This window comes from Rhinichthys klamathensis, unplaced genomic scaffold (genome assembly GCF_029890125.1).
Source record: "Rhinichthys klamathensis goyatoka isolate OS25496 unplaced genomic scaffold, OSU_Roscu_1.1 h1tg000144l_1, whole genome shotgun sequence".
Classification (NCBI taxonomy): Eukaryota; Metazoa; Chordata; class Actinopteri; order Cypriniformes; family Leuciscidae; genus Rhinichthys; species Rhinichthys klamathensis.
Window position 1 is genome coordinate 69,697 of NW_026606679.1, and position 14,695 is coordinate 84,391.

The window sequence follows — 14,695 nt, forward strand, 5'->3', positions numbered from 1 at the left end:
TTCAACAATTCTTAAAATTTTTTACATATAAAATACAAATAAATCTGAGATGTTTCTGCACACATATCCCATTGGCAGTGAATCGATCTGCCATTAGTGTGAATGAAATTGAATGAAAGGGAAGCTGCGATAGGAAGTAAAAGAGAAAGCGAGAGGAGGGAGATCGTTCTTCATTTTATGAGACTGTCACCACTGAGAGTGGCGTGCGGCTCTTTGACAGGTATTTTTCTCTCGGTTTGAAAGACAGATTAGAGAATTTAGCCTCTCTGTGAGTGTCAGTGTGACAGACAGAGCTAAGGATACACACTCTGAACTGTCACATACACACACAAAGACTATGATCACATAGAACAATGAAGGATGCCTAGAAATAGAGACTTTGTTTGGATATAAATGTGCACAGTGCACACCATGTCGATGCATAGCTAGTTGCAGACAGTAAAAAATGGCAAGAGCTTTCTCAATATGACGAGTTCCAATCAGCAATCAGATTGGTAGGCTTTTCAAGAGTCTCTTCGCACAGGTTTTTATCAATCCACTAGGAGACAAGTCATGTTTACGAATTCTTAGGCCCTTCTGGGAAATAACTAGTCACTAGATTTGCAGGGTTTGCAAGGTTTATGCAAGACTGTTGCATGCTTTTGATTTGCTAAAATAAATATTTTGACTCAGCCGATGGCAAGGCATTACACCAGAATAAATGTTACTTTTATTTATGTAGTATACAACAGGGATTAAGGCACACCTTAAGAAAAATGTGTATAATTGCAGAAAAAAAGATATACTATTTGTATTGAACATTGATGGGGCAACAGATTTTGTGTGAAAATAAATCATGAAAGTGGTTTATTACCCACACATGGGGTAAAAGGCTCACCAGCGTGGGGCAAAATGCACAAAAAAATAGATACAAATACTTTAGATAAAATAATATGCTTTTAATAACGTCTACGTTAAAGGGCACCTATTATGCCTCTTTTCACAAGATCTAAAACAAGTCTCTGATGTCCTCAGAGTGTGTATGTGAAGTTTTAGCTCAAAATACCCAACAGATAATTTTTTACAGCATGTTTAAATTGTCACTTTTTGGGGCTCAGAAAAACATGCTGTTTTAGTGTGTATCCCTTTAAATGTAAATGAGCTGCTGCTGTCGGCACAGGGGGCGGAGTCTCACGAGCTCGCGCTCAGTCAAGACAATAGGCTTGTTTGAGATGAGCAAAATCTGCGCAGAACCGATCACCGGTGATCAGCGCGAGATGCATGCCGGTTAGAAATGTGTCCGAGTGCGGTCCGCCTTGCTCTGATGTCATGCTGACGTGTGTCAAAAAACTCTCGCGACCGCAAGGCGCACGTGTCGGATTCTGCAGTCGCGCGCAGTTGCTCTCCACCGACTGCGCTGATCAAAAGCATGATGGGAAACGACTTGCTGACGGCACAGCTTAATGCTCATTGGTTTTGTTGTGGCAAAAATTCATCTCAAACAAACATCACTGCGTAAGAGACACTCATAGTCAAATTATATAAAATAGAAGTATTTATTCTTGCAAGAATAGGAGCAGTCTAATACACAGTTGTTACCCTGTGCAGAAGAGTGACACCCCCCCAGACAGACTGAACTAGCTTTTATCTTAGTTTCAAGGCCTTCTTCCCCCCAGAGCCTTCCTCCCAGTAGTTTTCCATAGACGTCACTAGTTGGCCCAATAAGCCCCCCTGCACCCAAAATGGCCTTCTGACATCTAGGTCAGAGGTCCTTGTTCGTCTGTTCTCTGGAGTGTCTCCCTCTTCTGCCTCCCCAGGTACATAAACAGAATCTTCTCTCACTACAAGTGAGACACACATGTGACATTCTTTGAATCATCTATATTTTACTAAAGATCAATGAATATCATTAAAATTGCCACTACAACTCCTCACTTTTTATCATTCTGATTACCCATAATCACAATAATAAACAATAAAACAAATTTTAAGTCATATCATCACACTTATACTCTTTATCTCTGATTTTTGCATAAATGATCACTCTCCTTGAACCTGTGAAGAAAAGTTTAGAATGAAGAAGCATAAGGCTGTTTTTGTTGGGGAAAGGCCCCGTAATATTTTAGCTAGCAAGTAAACATTTTTACGACGCCGGGCTAAGCGAGAAATCTCTGTTCCTGCGCTCCTGTAAACAGACCCTCAGTCACGCCAGTAAGGAAAAAGGTAGTTATAACATAGTAAGGAAACAAACAGATAAAAGTATAATAAAAATCACTCAGTTTCAAACCCTATCTTTGTACGCCATCTCGTAACACGGATGACCGCTGCTTGTAACCTTCTTTAAATCTTTTGCCCTTAATCTTTCTCAGAAAATAAACAAATAGAAGAAAAACAAACAGAACATACATTTAACACATCTCTCACTGTAGCTCCCGCTACCTGTATCGTCACATAATTTTGTTCATCCTTGGGATAGACTCTCATTTTCACCAATTGAACAGACAGCATGTTTCACCTGTCACTGTAATCATATTCACCCATGAATAACAAAATTATTAGAATAACAATCCTAACTCCTATCATTAAGCCTTTTCCATTAATCTACGCCCATCTCCATATTTCACCTCGGTTTTCCTAACCATATTTTGTTCACTTCTAATTCAATTTAGTAAGCTCTATTTAATGCCATATTTAACAAAATCTAACCAGAGAAGTCTTATAATTTTATCCATTCTTCCAACCAATGCAGTTGTTCAATATTAACTCTAATATTTCCATTACAGACACAATCAATATATTTTCTACATTTACAATCAAATCAATACCTAGTTTGATTCAATCAAACAAAATCATCACAAAAACAGATTCTTCTGTTAAACTTAAACCATCAGTTGTGTTGATCATCTCGTTCGCCCCACGGACGTTCTGTGTTCTTTTACCTTTAACTTTTAATTCAAACATGCTGTGGTTCTACTTAATAAGCTTCAACAATTATCCCTACAATTTACATTAATTAATAGATCTTCTCTTCCCAAAAACATTTTCCTTAAATATTTCCTAATGAATAAGTAACCAATCAAATCTTTTGATCTACTGTATATCAATACTAAGCCCTATTTTGATTTAATCAAATAAAATCCTCAAAATAATCACAAAACCACATTCTTAAACCATTAGTTGGTTCACATCCTCCTCCAGGCGTGTTGATCATCTCGTTCGCCCCATGGACTATGGGATGGTTGTGGCCTGTTGGTGTAGGTGAGAGGCTTGGACCCAGGTGTCACACTCTCCAACCATTTTCTGATCCTTATAAGGTTTTCCCTTATATCACGACCGCACCCCCACTGGAGTGAACTGTCACCTGTGAATGGAGACCTTAAGTATTTTGTTAGTGACCGCTTGTCTAGCAGCTCGTCCCCTTTGGTGTGACCTGTGGAATCAACAACCTGAAACATTATCTCCGGATAATTTCTTGCTCACTTAATAGCACTCGGGGTCCTTTTACCCTGAAAAACACAATATTTATACATTTGGAACAGAATTAGTTCTGTTTGATCCAATCCATCCTGACATTCTGTAAAAGGAAAATTTTAAGTTATGCGCTGCGCAGGTGTAGCACCTTTCTGCCACACTAATAACCCAGGCCAGGACAGTTAGCCAAATTCATCCATAACCATCATTTTATTGGGCACATTTTTCCCTGTCTCCCAATCCTGCATGCTCTCTGTAAAGAGAAACAAATTTCGAGGTTATTGTCAGATAGTAAAGTACGCAGTTTCTTTTGTCTACTGTTCTCCCGTGTCCTTCGATGCCCTGGCGTTTCCTGTTGAAACAATCTTTGTTATTGGTGTGTGTGCACACTCACAGACATAAATTTTGTTAGGCAGAAAAATGGCTTCTTTCAGGGCTTTTATCAAATTACCCCTAGTGTTCTCCCAACATTTATTCAGCAACTGTGAACACCTTAATAAACCATATTTGGCAATTGTTATACCATCTCCCTCTTGATGCACGACACTCGAGCATCAATTTAACATAACATTTAACATAGTGTTTTTTATAAAGTTTGCCATCAACACTAACCCAAACATTGTCCTTCAGACAAATTCCCTCCAGACATCTTTCTCTGCCTCTGAAACAAAAATATTACATTCTTCACTTAAAGCCACAATCTCATCTTCTTATCGAAGTATTTGAAAAGCAACGGCCCTCAGTCTCACATCGAATCTTGCTTTTCAGGCCTGTTGTTTGGTCTCTCAAGTCAGTCATCTACAAACATTTCCAAAGTCATCAATTTTCCCTATCAGGTCAAGTCGTGCTGTGCAGACTTGGTCAATGTCAGTCAATCATTTCTCCCCCTTTGTTCACAATAATCATAAATGTGAGAGGCTCTCTTGATAATTTCATGTTGACTTAGCCAATATGTCACTTTGTTGTTTCCCTCAAATCTACAACATTTTCATTTATCTCAGCCCATGCCAGATGGTGATCTACTACAATTCCAATTTACTGATCTTCAAATCTACATTATGTATGACAAAAGTATTACAGGCGCAATATTAGTGCCCCAAACTAATACATACAAGACATAAGGTGCTGTCACCATCACACGCACTCATACTAGACACACATATGTTAACTGCTCATTCTCAATGTTCACTTTTCTTTATATTATTGCTTAAAGATTTAAATTTTAAATAAGATTTTAACCTTTTCATTTTCCTGTAGCATCTACCTAATTTTACATGGTCTCCCAACCAGTTTCAAAGCATGTCTTGTTCATTATTCATTAGAATTTAACAAGGTCAGCTGGGTTGTTTTGTTTCATTATCATTATTTTGCTTCAGCTTGCTCTAGCAGGCCGATAACAAAGACAGACACAGTTACCATCCCTTCCTCCGCTCAAGCAGTCTCTCTCACTATAAATAAATAATCTTTTTCAACAGCCTTCTAAGGCTGTAACTTAGACAAAATGTAATATTAAATTAATTACAATAACCTTTGACCATTCACCTTGTTATCCAGACTTTTCTTAAATCAAAAGCTGTCTTCATCTTTAGCCACCACCATGTCTAACGACCTTCAGGAGTTAAAACTATGTCATAGACCTATTAGTTCAAAATCAACACTATGATTTTCCTTGCCCATAAGGCAAACCAGTACATAAAAAGTTTTGCTACTGTCTCCACAACAACTAATGGGAATCACTTCATGGCCTCAGCTGGCTCCTGCTCGCCCACTCCTGTTAGCCCTTTATCTATAATCTCCATCAGGGTGTTTTCCCCTGGCATATTTGCAGACCCTTGTCACAATAAAAAAAACAAGCCATACAACTAATGCGGTTTCTTCTGGCGAGTGGTATATATCGAGGAGCTTTGCTTTATTGGGGAGACATGCCGTGACTCGTCACCGCGTCATCTCCCCTTAACGCCATAAGGACGCTGCTGGCCTCACAGCTCCTGCTCAACCCTCATACCTGTCTCACATAACACACCTCCATTCAGGAGATGCCCAATGACTTTACGTGATCCACTCTGGCTTGGGTTGCCCCCTGTCAGGCCAATAGAAGGTCTTACCCGTCATAGAGATGGCCACTCGTGCCCACTGGTGACCGCTCTTTCCCATCACAGGCTGTTTGCTTCAACAGAACTCAGCTGTTTTCTAGAGCTTAGGAAAGGCACGTTCAAGAGTCACCAGAGCCATTCGGATTGCCTAATAGTGTTCACATAGGGAGACAGATTAATAACAACAGTATTTAATCACTTAAATCCATTAACCATCTTAAAAGCAGCAACCTAGCTACTTGGATTATACTCAGTGAATTCAGATCACAACCGTACATTCAGTGTACATTTCCGTCGGCCCCTCCCCCGTTTCATGGTGGGGACTAAGATCAGACAAAGAAGTTACTGGTCCTAAATTAACCTAATCAAAATGTCATCTCTATCTGTATTATTATTTTAAATACTTCTTTAAAGTCATTCAGGTTTATTTTTAAAACATCTCTGTGTCTATGATCCTTCAACTGAAACACTGTGCTTTACACATTATCACAGATACCAGCTTTTAGCTGACTCATTGAATGAGAGAGAATCTGAGACTCTATTGGATGGTACACTGCTCTCTTATATACTTCTAACATCAAACTTTTATCTATTATCTTTTAACTCTATCCCAGCTTAAGGCATCTTTGCCAGAAATTACATACGGTTTCAAATAAACATATTATTTATATTTGTCTTTTGCCCACCTCAGGGAATTTAGACATTACAAATTTCCACTCAGATTGAGTCTCTGTCGCACTGGCAGTTTCAGGCACAGCACACATCAGATTTTAGATAAGCGAACTGTTTCATTACAGCCAATAACAAACTTATCTTTTGAAAGCAAAACATCAGCTCTGTTCTTTTCATGGTCAACACTAGCAGGCCTTTTTTGTTTAATCAAATGCCTCTCTATACATTTTACATTTCGCAACTGTTAATCCTATAACACTGCTTCTGCTTATTTGTTCTTACATAATGGTAATTATTCTAGTTCTCAATAACGTTTCACATTTCTCAATCTCAATTTTAGTTGTCAAGTTCTCAATTACCATAACTTAATATCTGACCTCAAAGTTTTCTCTTCTAGGAGTTTATCAGTCTCCAATCAGGATTCACTAACTAACTTTTACAAGGCTACTGCCTCTTTTGCAGTTATTATAAATCATCTTTGAGATCTGTCTCTCTATATTACCTGAACCCTTTTAAAAATGCTTAATTAAAACACAATTCTCCTTCTAGTTACCTTTACTATATTTTGCAACTCACATTTGTTGCAGTCATTCATTTTGCATCACCCTGTATTCAATTCACTTATAAAAATTACTATTATAGATCTTTTCTTCAAAAGGATTCACTTTAAGATCAATCTTTTGACCTTGTTTTTTATCTCTTATTTCTCAGACCAAAAATTGTCACTGTCGTCATTTAAACACTGATCTATTTTCAAACCAATATTATTACCAGAAATGTGTTGTCATTTTATCACATTTTTAAACACCTTCTCGGTGGTCATTTACAGTTACCTATTAAATTGTCCTGATGACCACCATTAAAACACTCTCTGTCATCTAGTGAATTTGTTTCAGCCTCAACTTCAGCATCAGACACCTTGCAGTTTGATCACTGTGAGCTTCCAAAGGGCTTCAACTTAACACGCCCTTGAAGCAGTGTGTGTCCCATTCAGGAATGTAAACAGACCCACTGATAAGCAGTTCTCTGTATTCTTTTGACCATCCACCAATGGCGGATTCAATCACTATAGCCAAATCATACTCTTCATCATTATTATTGGCAGAACATAATTTCATGAGCAGCACAGAAAATGCTCAAAATATTCGAATTTGTTTTCTGTCTTTACCTTACTAATTTGGTATTATCATCAACAACACTAATTACAAGTACTGTTGCTGTTATCCCAGCTTATCTTTTACAAAACATCATCTGCAAATCTCTTCAAAGTGAGATCTTCAGAGCAGAGCTGTTTACAGCATTTGCTCTCTTCTGTCTCACTATTTATTTATTTATTTATTTTCCCGGACTGTTCCGTTACTCTTCATAAAGTGTAACAATTTGTACATCATCATTTTCATTACAACTGGTTTGAAGCCTTTTTCCCTCCATCACATTATTGTCTCAGTCTTATCTCTACTGTTTCTCCAAAACAGATTATATTACTCAGTCCGTAAATTACACAGACAACCATTATAGCTACTTGCTTCAATACCCTTATTTTCTTAACATTAATAAAATAAAGCAGATATATCATCATTTCAATCATTATTTTATCAAAATCTAGAATTGTTCCCCATTCTGCTTAAAACATTCTTCATATCATGTTAATCCCTGTCAATCATACAATGCCTTATTTTATTCTAAAACTTTTCATATCATTTAAACAGTTAATTTGACTTCCATAAATTCTATCAGACCATGTCTATTTTCATCACATATAGTTTTCTACTATATTTCTCCTTTCTTTTCCCTACATGCCAGTTCCTTCATTTTCCTCTCCTTTCTTTTCTCAAACATGCCAGTTCCTTCATTATCTAACCAGTACATGATTGTTTGAACAATCCCCACACACACATATCTCACACACCAACCTTTTTGTTTTTTTTACTTCCCTCTTCCACCAAGTCTCACTTACAGTTACCTCTATTTCACACAGACAGCCTTATTGCTTCTTGCTACTTCAATCCTTGTCATATAAATTTAAGTTCTATAGACATCTAATGTCATGCATCCATTTACTGGATGAAGAAGTAAAAAACATTTTTCTCCTGGCAGTTCGACATTTTTATCTTCAAGCCAATAATCCATTATCTGTTCACATTTTTTACACACATGTTGAACGCAGCCACAACAACCTTTTGTCCCGCTGCCCTGTTCCACTGATTCTCGCACACTCTTAGTCTATTTGTGCTCAGTGTTCCCTCCCTGGGAAAATCATGGTATTTTCTCAGTTTTTCAATATCTAAAACATACATTTCCCCCCATACTTTCCTAGTTCTTTCCTAGTTCTACAGAAAACCGGTGTATCAAATTTCGCAAGCTTGCTTTTGAGACATCCCCATACTGGCTGCTTCTCTGTTCTCTGTGGATTTCTCTTCAACGCGCGTTTTCTTTAATCTGTTAGGCGTCCCCAACAAATCTGATTCTTTTCTTTTAACCCAAATCAGTCGGGTTGCACTATTAGTGCCCTCCTAATTATGGTTTACCAAAAAAATTCTGGTTCCCCCTAATTAGCCTCAGCACCCAAAAACAATTTGCTCCGTGGTGGAACAACTAATTTTCAGGGTACCTATCTGTTTGAAATCTCTTGATCTGTTACAGTTCTCACTTAATCCCAGATAATTTATCTGCTTGAAATTTCTTGTTCTGTTACAGACCTCAATTAATCTCAGATTTTTTCCTCTCGTATCTGTTTGAAATCTCTTGATCTATATATAGATCTCAATTAATCTCAGATTACGTACCACAGAAACAGTCTTCAGCCAATATGGTTCAATTTCACTCTTCTCCCCAATTAAACTGAATTTAATTAACTTACCCAAAAGAAAATAAATTGAACTGTCTCTTACCAGAGATGCTTCTGTTGCCACCTGCGGGTTCTTTAGATTCCAGTGGTCGATTCTCCCGGCCCTGATATCGGTCGGCCCCTCTCTCTCAAGTTTACGAGGTAGAGCTGGAACTTACTTAGTCCAGGTGGCCAAACACCGTCCGATCTCAGGTCCAGGAGGCACGTCCAAGGAATGTCACTTCTGACACCAAAACTGTTGTGGCAAAAATTCATCTCAAACAAACATCACTGCGTAAGAGACACTCATAGTCAAATTATATAAAATAGAAGTATTTATTCTTGCAAGAATAGGAGCAGTCTAATACACAGTTGTTACCCTGTGCAGAAGAGTGACACCCCCCCAGACAGACTGAACTAGCTTTTATCTTAGTTTCAAGGCCTTCTTCCCCCCAGAGCCTTCCTCCCAGTAGTTTTCCATAGACGTCACTAGTTGGCCCAATAAGCCCCCCTGCACCCAAAATGGCCTTCTGACATCTAGGTCAGAGGTCCTTGTTCGTCTGTTCTCTGGAGTGTCTCCCTCTTCTGCCTCCCCAGGTACATAAACAGAATCTTCTCTCACTACAAGTGAGACACACATGTGACATTCTTTGAATCATCTATATTTTACTAAAGATCAATGAATATCATTAAAATTGCCACTACAGTTTAAACAACCGTGATGTATTGTTCTCTTTTAAAATGTTTGATTTTAAAACTCTGATATCATGTTTTATGTGTATAGATAATGTGTGGATATCCCCAAAATCTCTAACAGTGCGATCTATGTGATGTTATTTAAAAAAAACACAAAAAAACACATAGGCCTATCTGTATTAAAGAAAAAATGATTCATAAACATATAGGCCTATTTAAAATGGAATTAAATAAGTACTTTGGGTGTCTTGTTCATTATATTTATTTTCATATTCAAGCAACAAAACTTAAAATACATCCAGTTTATTAGCAACACCGTGCACGAGTGTGAATCCCGTGAATCCCGCGATATCCGCCTTTGATCTCACAGGTGTCAGATCCACTGCGAGAAGAGCGATCTGTCCGGCTTGCCTGCGCTTTTTTCACTCCTCCTCTCACTGCAGCCGCCTACTCTCGACTACATTTCAGGCGAGGCAAGGCGCATCTCAAACAAGCCTAATCTCATCTCAAGGAATGATAATATCAAAACAGAAACTCTCAGTAGTGGTGTTCATTTCGACCCCGAGTCGGACAATAATGCCCACAGAGTCAGAGAATATCCAGATCCATCCTCGAGTAACAAGGGGTGCCTTTTACCCCCAATTTTTTACATATTCTTCCGTTATTGAAAAACTGTTACTTTAACAATCTTGAACAAAACTGAAAATCATTAAGAAGACATTATCCTCACCAAGCTGCATTCATTTGTTAAAAAAATACAAAACTGTGAAACATTATTACAGCTTAAAATAACTTTTCTATTTGAATATATTTTAAAATGTAATTTAACATTAATCGTCTTCAGTGTCACATGATCCTTCAAAAGTCTTTACTGTCACTTTTGATCAATTGAAAGCATCCTAGCTAAATACAATATCATTCATATTCCATGAAAAAAACTAACTCTAAACTTTTGAACACTAGTGTGTATGTGTATATTAAATGTTGTATGTAATGTGTGTGTTGCCCCCTAACAGGTCCAGTGTATACAGAGATGATCAATAACTTACTCCAGCCATTGCTGAGCGCTCCAAACTGTCGTTTGATCCGACAGAACGTGTTCCATGCGTTACCGAACACGGCCAACACGCTGATCGGACGCGCGGCTCACATCGCGGTGCTTGACTCTGAACTCTTCCTGGAGAAGTTTCTTCTGGTGGCCGGGCTCAACTACTTCAAATAGCCACGCTTCAGAGATGCCATCATCTCAGTTCTGTGGGAGAGCCAATCAGACTACATCCTCGCATCAGCCAATCACATTTCATTTCAGAGTCATAATGAGCTCTGGAATTTTTTGTCTATGGATGCAAAGAGAACAGAAATTGAAGATTCAGAACATGAATCTGAATACATGTATGTAAAATTTGTACAGAAAGAACACTATACTAAGCAAATAGCGGAAGGCCTACACGCCTTAATGAAGCTTCGACGTAGTAACTTAAAGGGTTAGTTCACCCAAAAATGAAAATTCTGTCAGTAATTACTCACCCTCATGTTGTTCCAACCCCGTAAGACTTTCGTTCATCTTCGGAACACAAATTAATATATTTTTTATTAAATCTGAGAGCTTGATCACTCCTCCATAGGCTTCTTAAGGGATCGAAACTGGCCGACCCAAAAGTTATGAAAGACATCGTTAAAATAGTCCGAGTGACTACAGTGGCCCAATCTTAAGTTTATCAAGCGACGAGTATATTTTTTGTTTGCAAAAAAACAAACAAAAATAACGACTTTATTCAACTAATCATTTCCTTCTCTGTGCGGCCGTGATATTTCACGTAGTGAAACTGCGCAAAGCTTCTGGGTTGTACGTCACACGTAGGCTCACTATTGGCCGACGCTGGTCATGTGTGTGATGCGTGACGTACAACCTAGAAGCTTTGCGCAGTTTCACTACGTGAAATATCACGGCCGTACAGAGAAGAAAATGAATAGTTGAATAAAGTCATTATTTTTGTTTGTTTTTTTGCGCACAAAAAGTATTCTCGTCACTTGATAAACTTAAGGTTGAGCCACTGTAGTCACTCGGACTATTTTAACGATGTCTTTCATAACTTTTGGGCCGGCCAGTTTCGATCCCTTAAGAAGCCTATGGAGGAGTGATCCAGCTCTCAGATTTAATCAAAAATATCTTAATTTGTGTTCCGAAGATGAACGAAAGTCTTACGGGGTTGGAACGACATGAGGGAGAGTAATTACTGACAGAGTTTTCATTTTTGGGTGAACTAACCCTTTAACATTGAATAATCACTGGAGTTAATCATTTGAATGTAAATTCAGTGTGTAGCTGGTTTTGTAACAACAGCATTGGTTCTTCATTCCCTCCAGACACCGAACGTAAATCTGCTGCGCCGTTTGTAACTTGAAGAGGTAGATATCACTGGACTTTAATACTTGAAGAGTCAATTCAGTCATTCACTTGGCGTTTAAGTCTCGCGTTATGAGAACGCTTCAGTGTTTTCATGTTCTCATTCTTTTATAGTTTGTGTTTCGACTGTCATGTTGTGAAGTGAGAATCTCACTGTGAAATAAGCCAAATCCATTCTTTTATGTATCGTGATGGAACACATTCCCCTGTAACAGTATTCATTTGGCGAAAAGAGCTCATGATCTGAATGTGTTTACCATTCCAGCCTTAACTATCACAAAGTGAGTATTTCTCAACTTTTTCTGTCATGTCAGTGTTTTGTTGATTCATTTCAAATGGTTAGTTCACTTCTGTCATCATTTACACACCATTCATGTCATTCCAAATCAAGAGTTCTTCTTTCTTCCATGGAACAACAAAGGAGTGTTGGGGTGTCAAACTCCAGAAATGACAACATAGCCCTATAAAAACATGAAGAAGAAAAAACCCAGTCATTATAAAGCTGATTTTAAAATGATACATTCTTGTAAGACATTTTTAAATAACTTTGCTGCAGTTTAACTGTTTGAACGAGCATTCATAACTATTTTCTTTATACTTCATGGATGACTACATATTCAGGATTGGATGGGCTAAAATGCATATGAAAGAGGTTTTGCCATCACACTCAACAGAAAATGTATTTCCTTATGTCATGCTTTTGTGACATACTCTTCCGAACATTAACGGAATACTTTCATGCTTTACTTATAGATTTTGCAAGGCAGGACAGCGCGAAACTTGCATACTTGAATTGTAATTGGTTTTCTTTCTTGCATACTAAAATGTGTGGTCGTTTATTTTCCTTTTTTTTTACATCCATCCTATCATCTTTAGCCTCCTTTACCCTACACTTACCACAGAAATAACGTCTCTAAGAAAAGGCTTTGATTGTATGGAAAGGTTTAAAGCTACCGTTCAGAAGTTTAGGGTTGGTAAGAAGTCTGTAATTTATTCCTGTGATCAAAGCTGAATTTTCAGCATCATTACTCCAGTCTTCAGAGTCACATGATCCTTCAGAAATCAGTCTAATATGCTGATTTGCTGCTCAAGAAACATTTCATATTATTAGCAATGTTCCAAACAGTTGTGCTGCTTAATATTTTTGCAGAAACCGTAATACATTTTCCCCCAGGATTCTTTGATGAATATAAAGTTCAAAAGAACAGTATATATTCATAATAGAAATCTTTAGTAACATCATAAATGTCTTTACAGCCACTTTTGATCAATTCAATGCATCTATGCTGAATTAATAAAAAGTATTTATTTCTTTAAAAAAAAAAACTATTCTTCTGAACGGTAGTGCACCTAAAGCTTCCACACCTTTCTTTTCAGCACCGATATTTTTTTACATTAACCTTTATTGTTTCCCTTAAGATTTGCTGATTGAAAAATCAAGAGAAAGTGTCTTAGTGTTTATGCTAGTTGCGGCCCTGTTGTGTTTGTTTTATGTATTGTATAGTGTGTGAAAACATGTTCTGTTAGCAGTTTTGAGTGTCTGGTAGTCGTGAGATGGGTGAAGCGGTTTCAATTGCCATGTCGTTGTGTTAAGCATCAGAGTGTTTTGGGTTCTTGGTCTGTTTCACCACTGTACTCCCCCAGAGCAGCGTATCTTATTTATTTGATTGTATCTGACTGGAATGACCTCGGTTTGATCTCTTGGAGGGATCGTAACGATGCACGTTCTTAGTTTTCCCCATAAAGGCTGTTCTTCATCTGTCTGCTCCTCAAGGGTAACACTTACACACATCTCTCTGCAGCCACACCTCAGTTTTTCACCTCGTTCAGCATCTTTAGCTCTCGTTTTCCATGAGTTCTGGGTCTCATTCAGCCGCTGTCAGCACCGTGCGATTGGGTTTAGATCAGCGCCGCAGTGTCAGCAGACTTACAAGATGCCCTTTCTGTCTCCGCTGAGCTTTTATGTACACGTTGTCTGACTGACGCTTGATTAGTCGGTAAATACACTTTCATGGTGATTGACACTAATTTAACTCCGCCTCTTAGTACACGGGTGTGTCACGTGACTCGACTGCTTCTGTTACCGCTGAAGGAGCCGTCAGGCATAACGCCCCATTACCCATCATGCTCTGCTGCACTGGGGTCTTAGTGTGCTTGTTTGTTTGTTTGCCATGCTAATGTGGGCTGATGGAAGAGTTTGCTCACACAAGTCAAGCATATTAATTACGGAAATAGAGCTAATCTGGAGTGTGAACACTGACCAAGGGCAAAAGCATGTGTGTGTTAAATACGTGCTGTAAAAACGTATTCCCCTTGAAAATCCCCTTGAAGCAGTTGAACCCTTTAATAACCTATAATTATTATAACACGTTCAATTAAGTGTTATCGACAAGAAAGTACAAAAGAAAGTGTTGACATTTCTTATTGAAGCAGGAAATTGGTGTGATACACTATCTATACACTCACCTAAAGGAACACCATACTAATACTGTGTTTGACCCCCTTTCGCCTTCAGAACTGCCTTAATTCTACGTGGCATTGATTCAACAA

General features: G+C 38.2%; 1 protein-coding gene and 1 long non-coding RNA gene across 2 annotated transcripts in view; both read left to right on the forward strand.

Moving 5' to 3' along the window:
* The window catches only part of fam135b (family with sequence similarity 135 member B), a 39,272-nt gene extending 28,199 nt beyond the window's left edge, over positions 1-11,073 (forward strand). The window contains exon 17 of the mRNA XM_056257772.1: positions 10,755-11,073. Coding sequence (XP_056113747.1) covers positions 10,755-10,960 — 206 coding nt within the window. The 3' untranslated portion in view covers positions 10,961-11,073. The remainder of the gene's footprint in view (positions 1-10,754) is intronic.
* A 943-nt stretch (positions 11,074-12,016) lies between these two features.
* On the forward strand, positions 12,017-12,662 carry LOC130090413 (uncharacterized). The gene is made up of 2 exons (XR_008807699.1): positions 12,017-12,147; positions 12,260-12,662. It is a non-coding gene; the product is annotated as an uncharacterized LOC130090413 (long non-coding RNA).
* Positions 12,663-14,695: the final 2,033 nt, after the last annotated feature.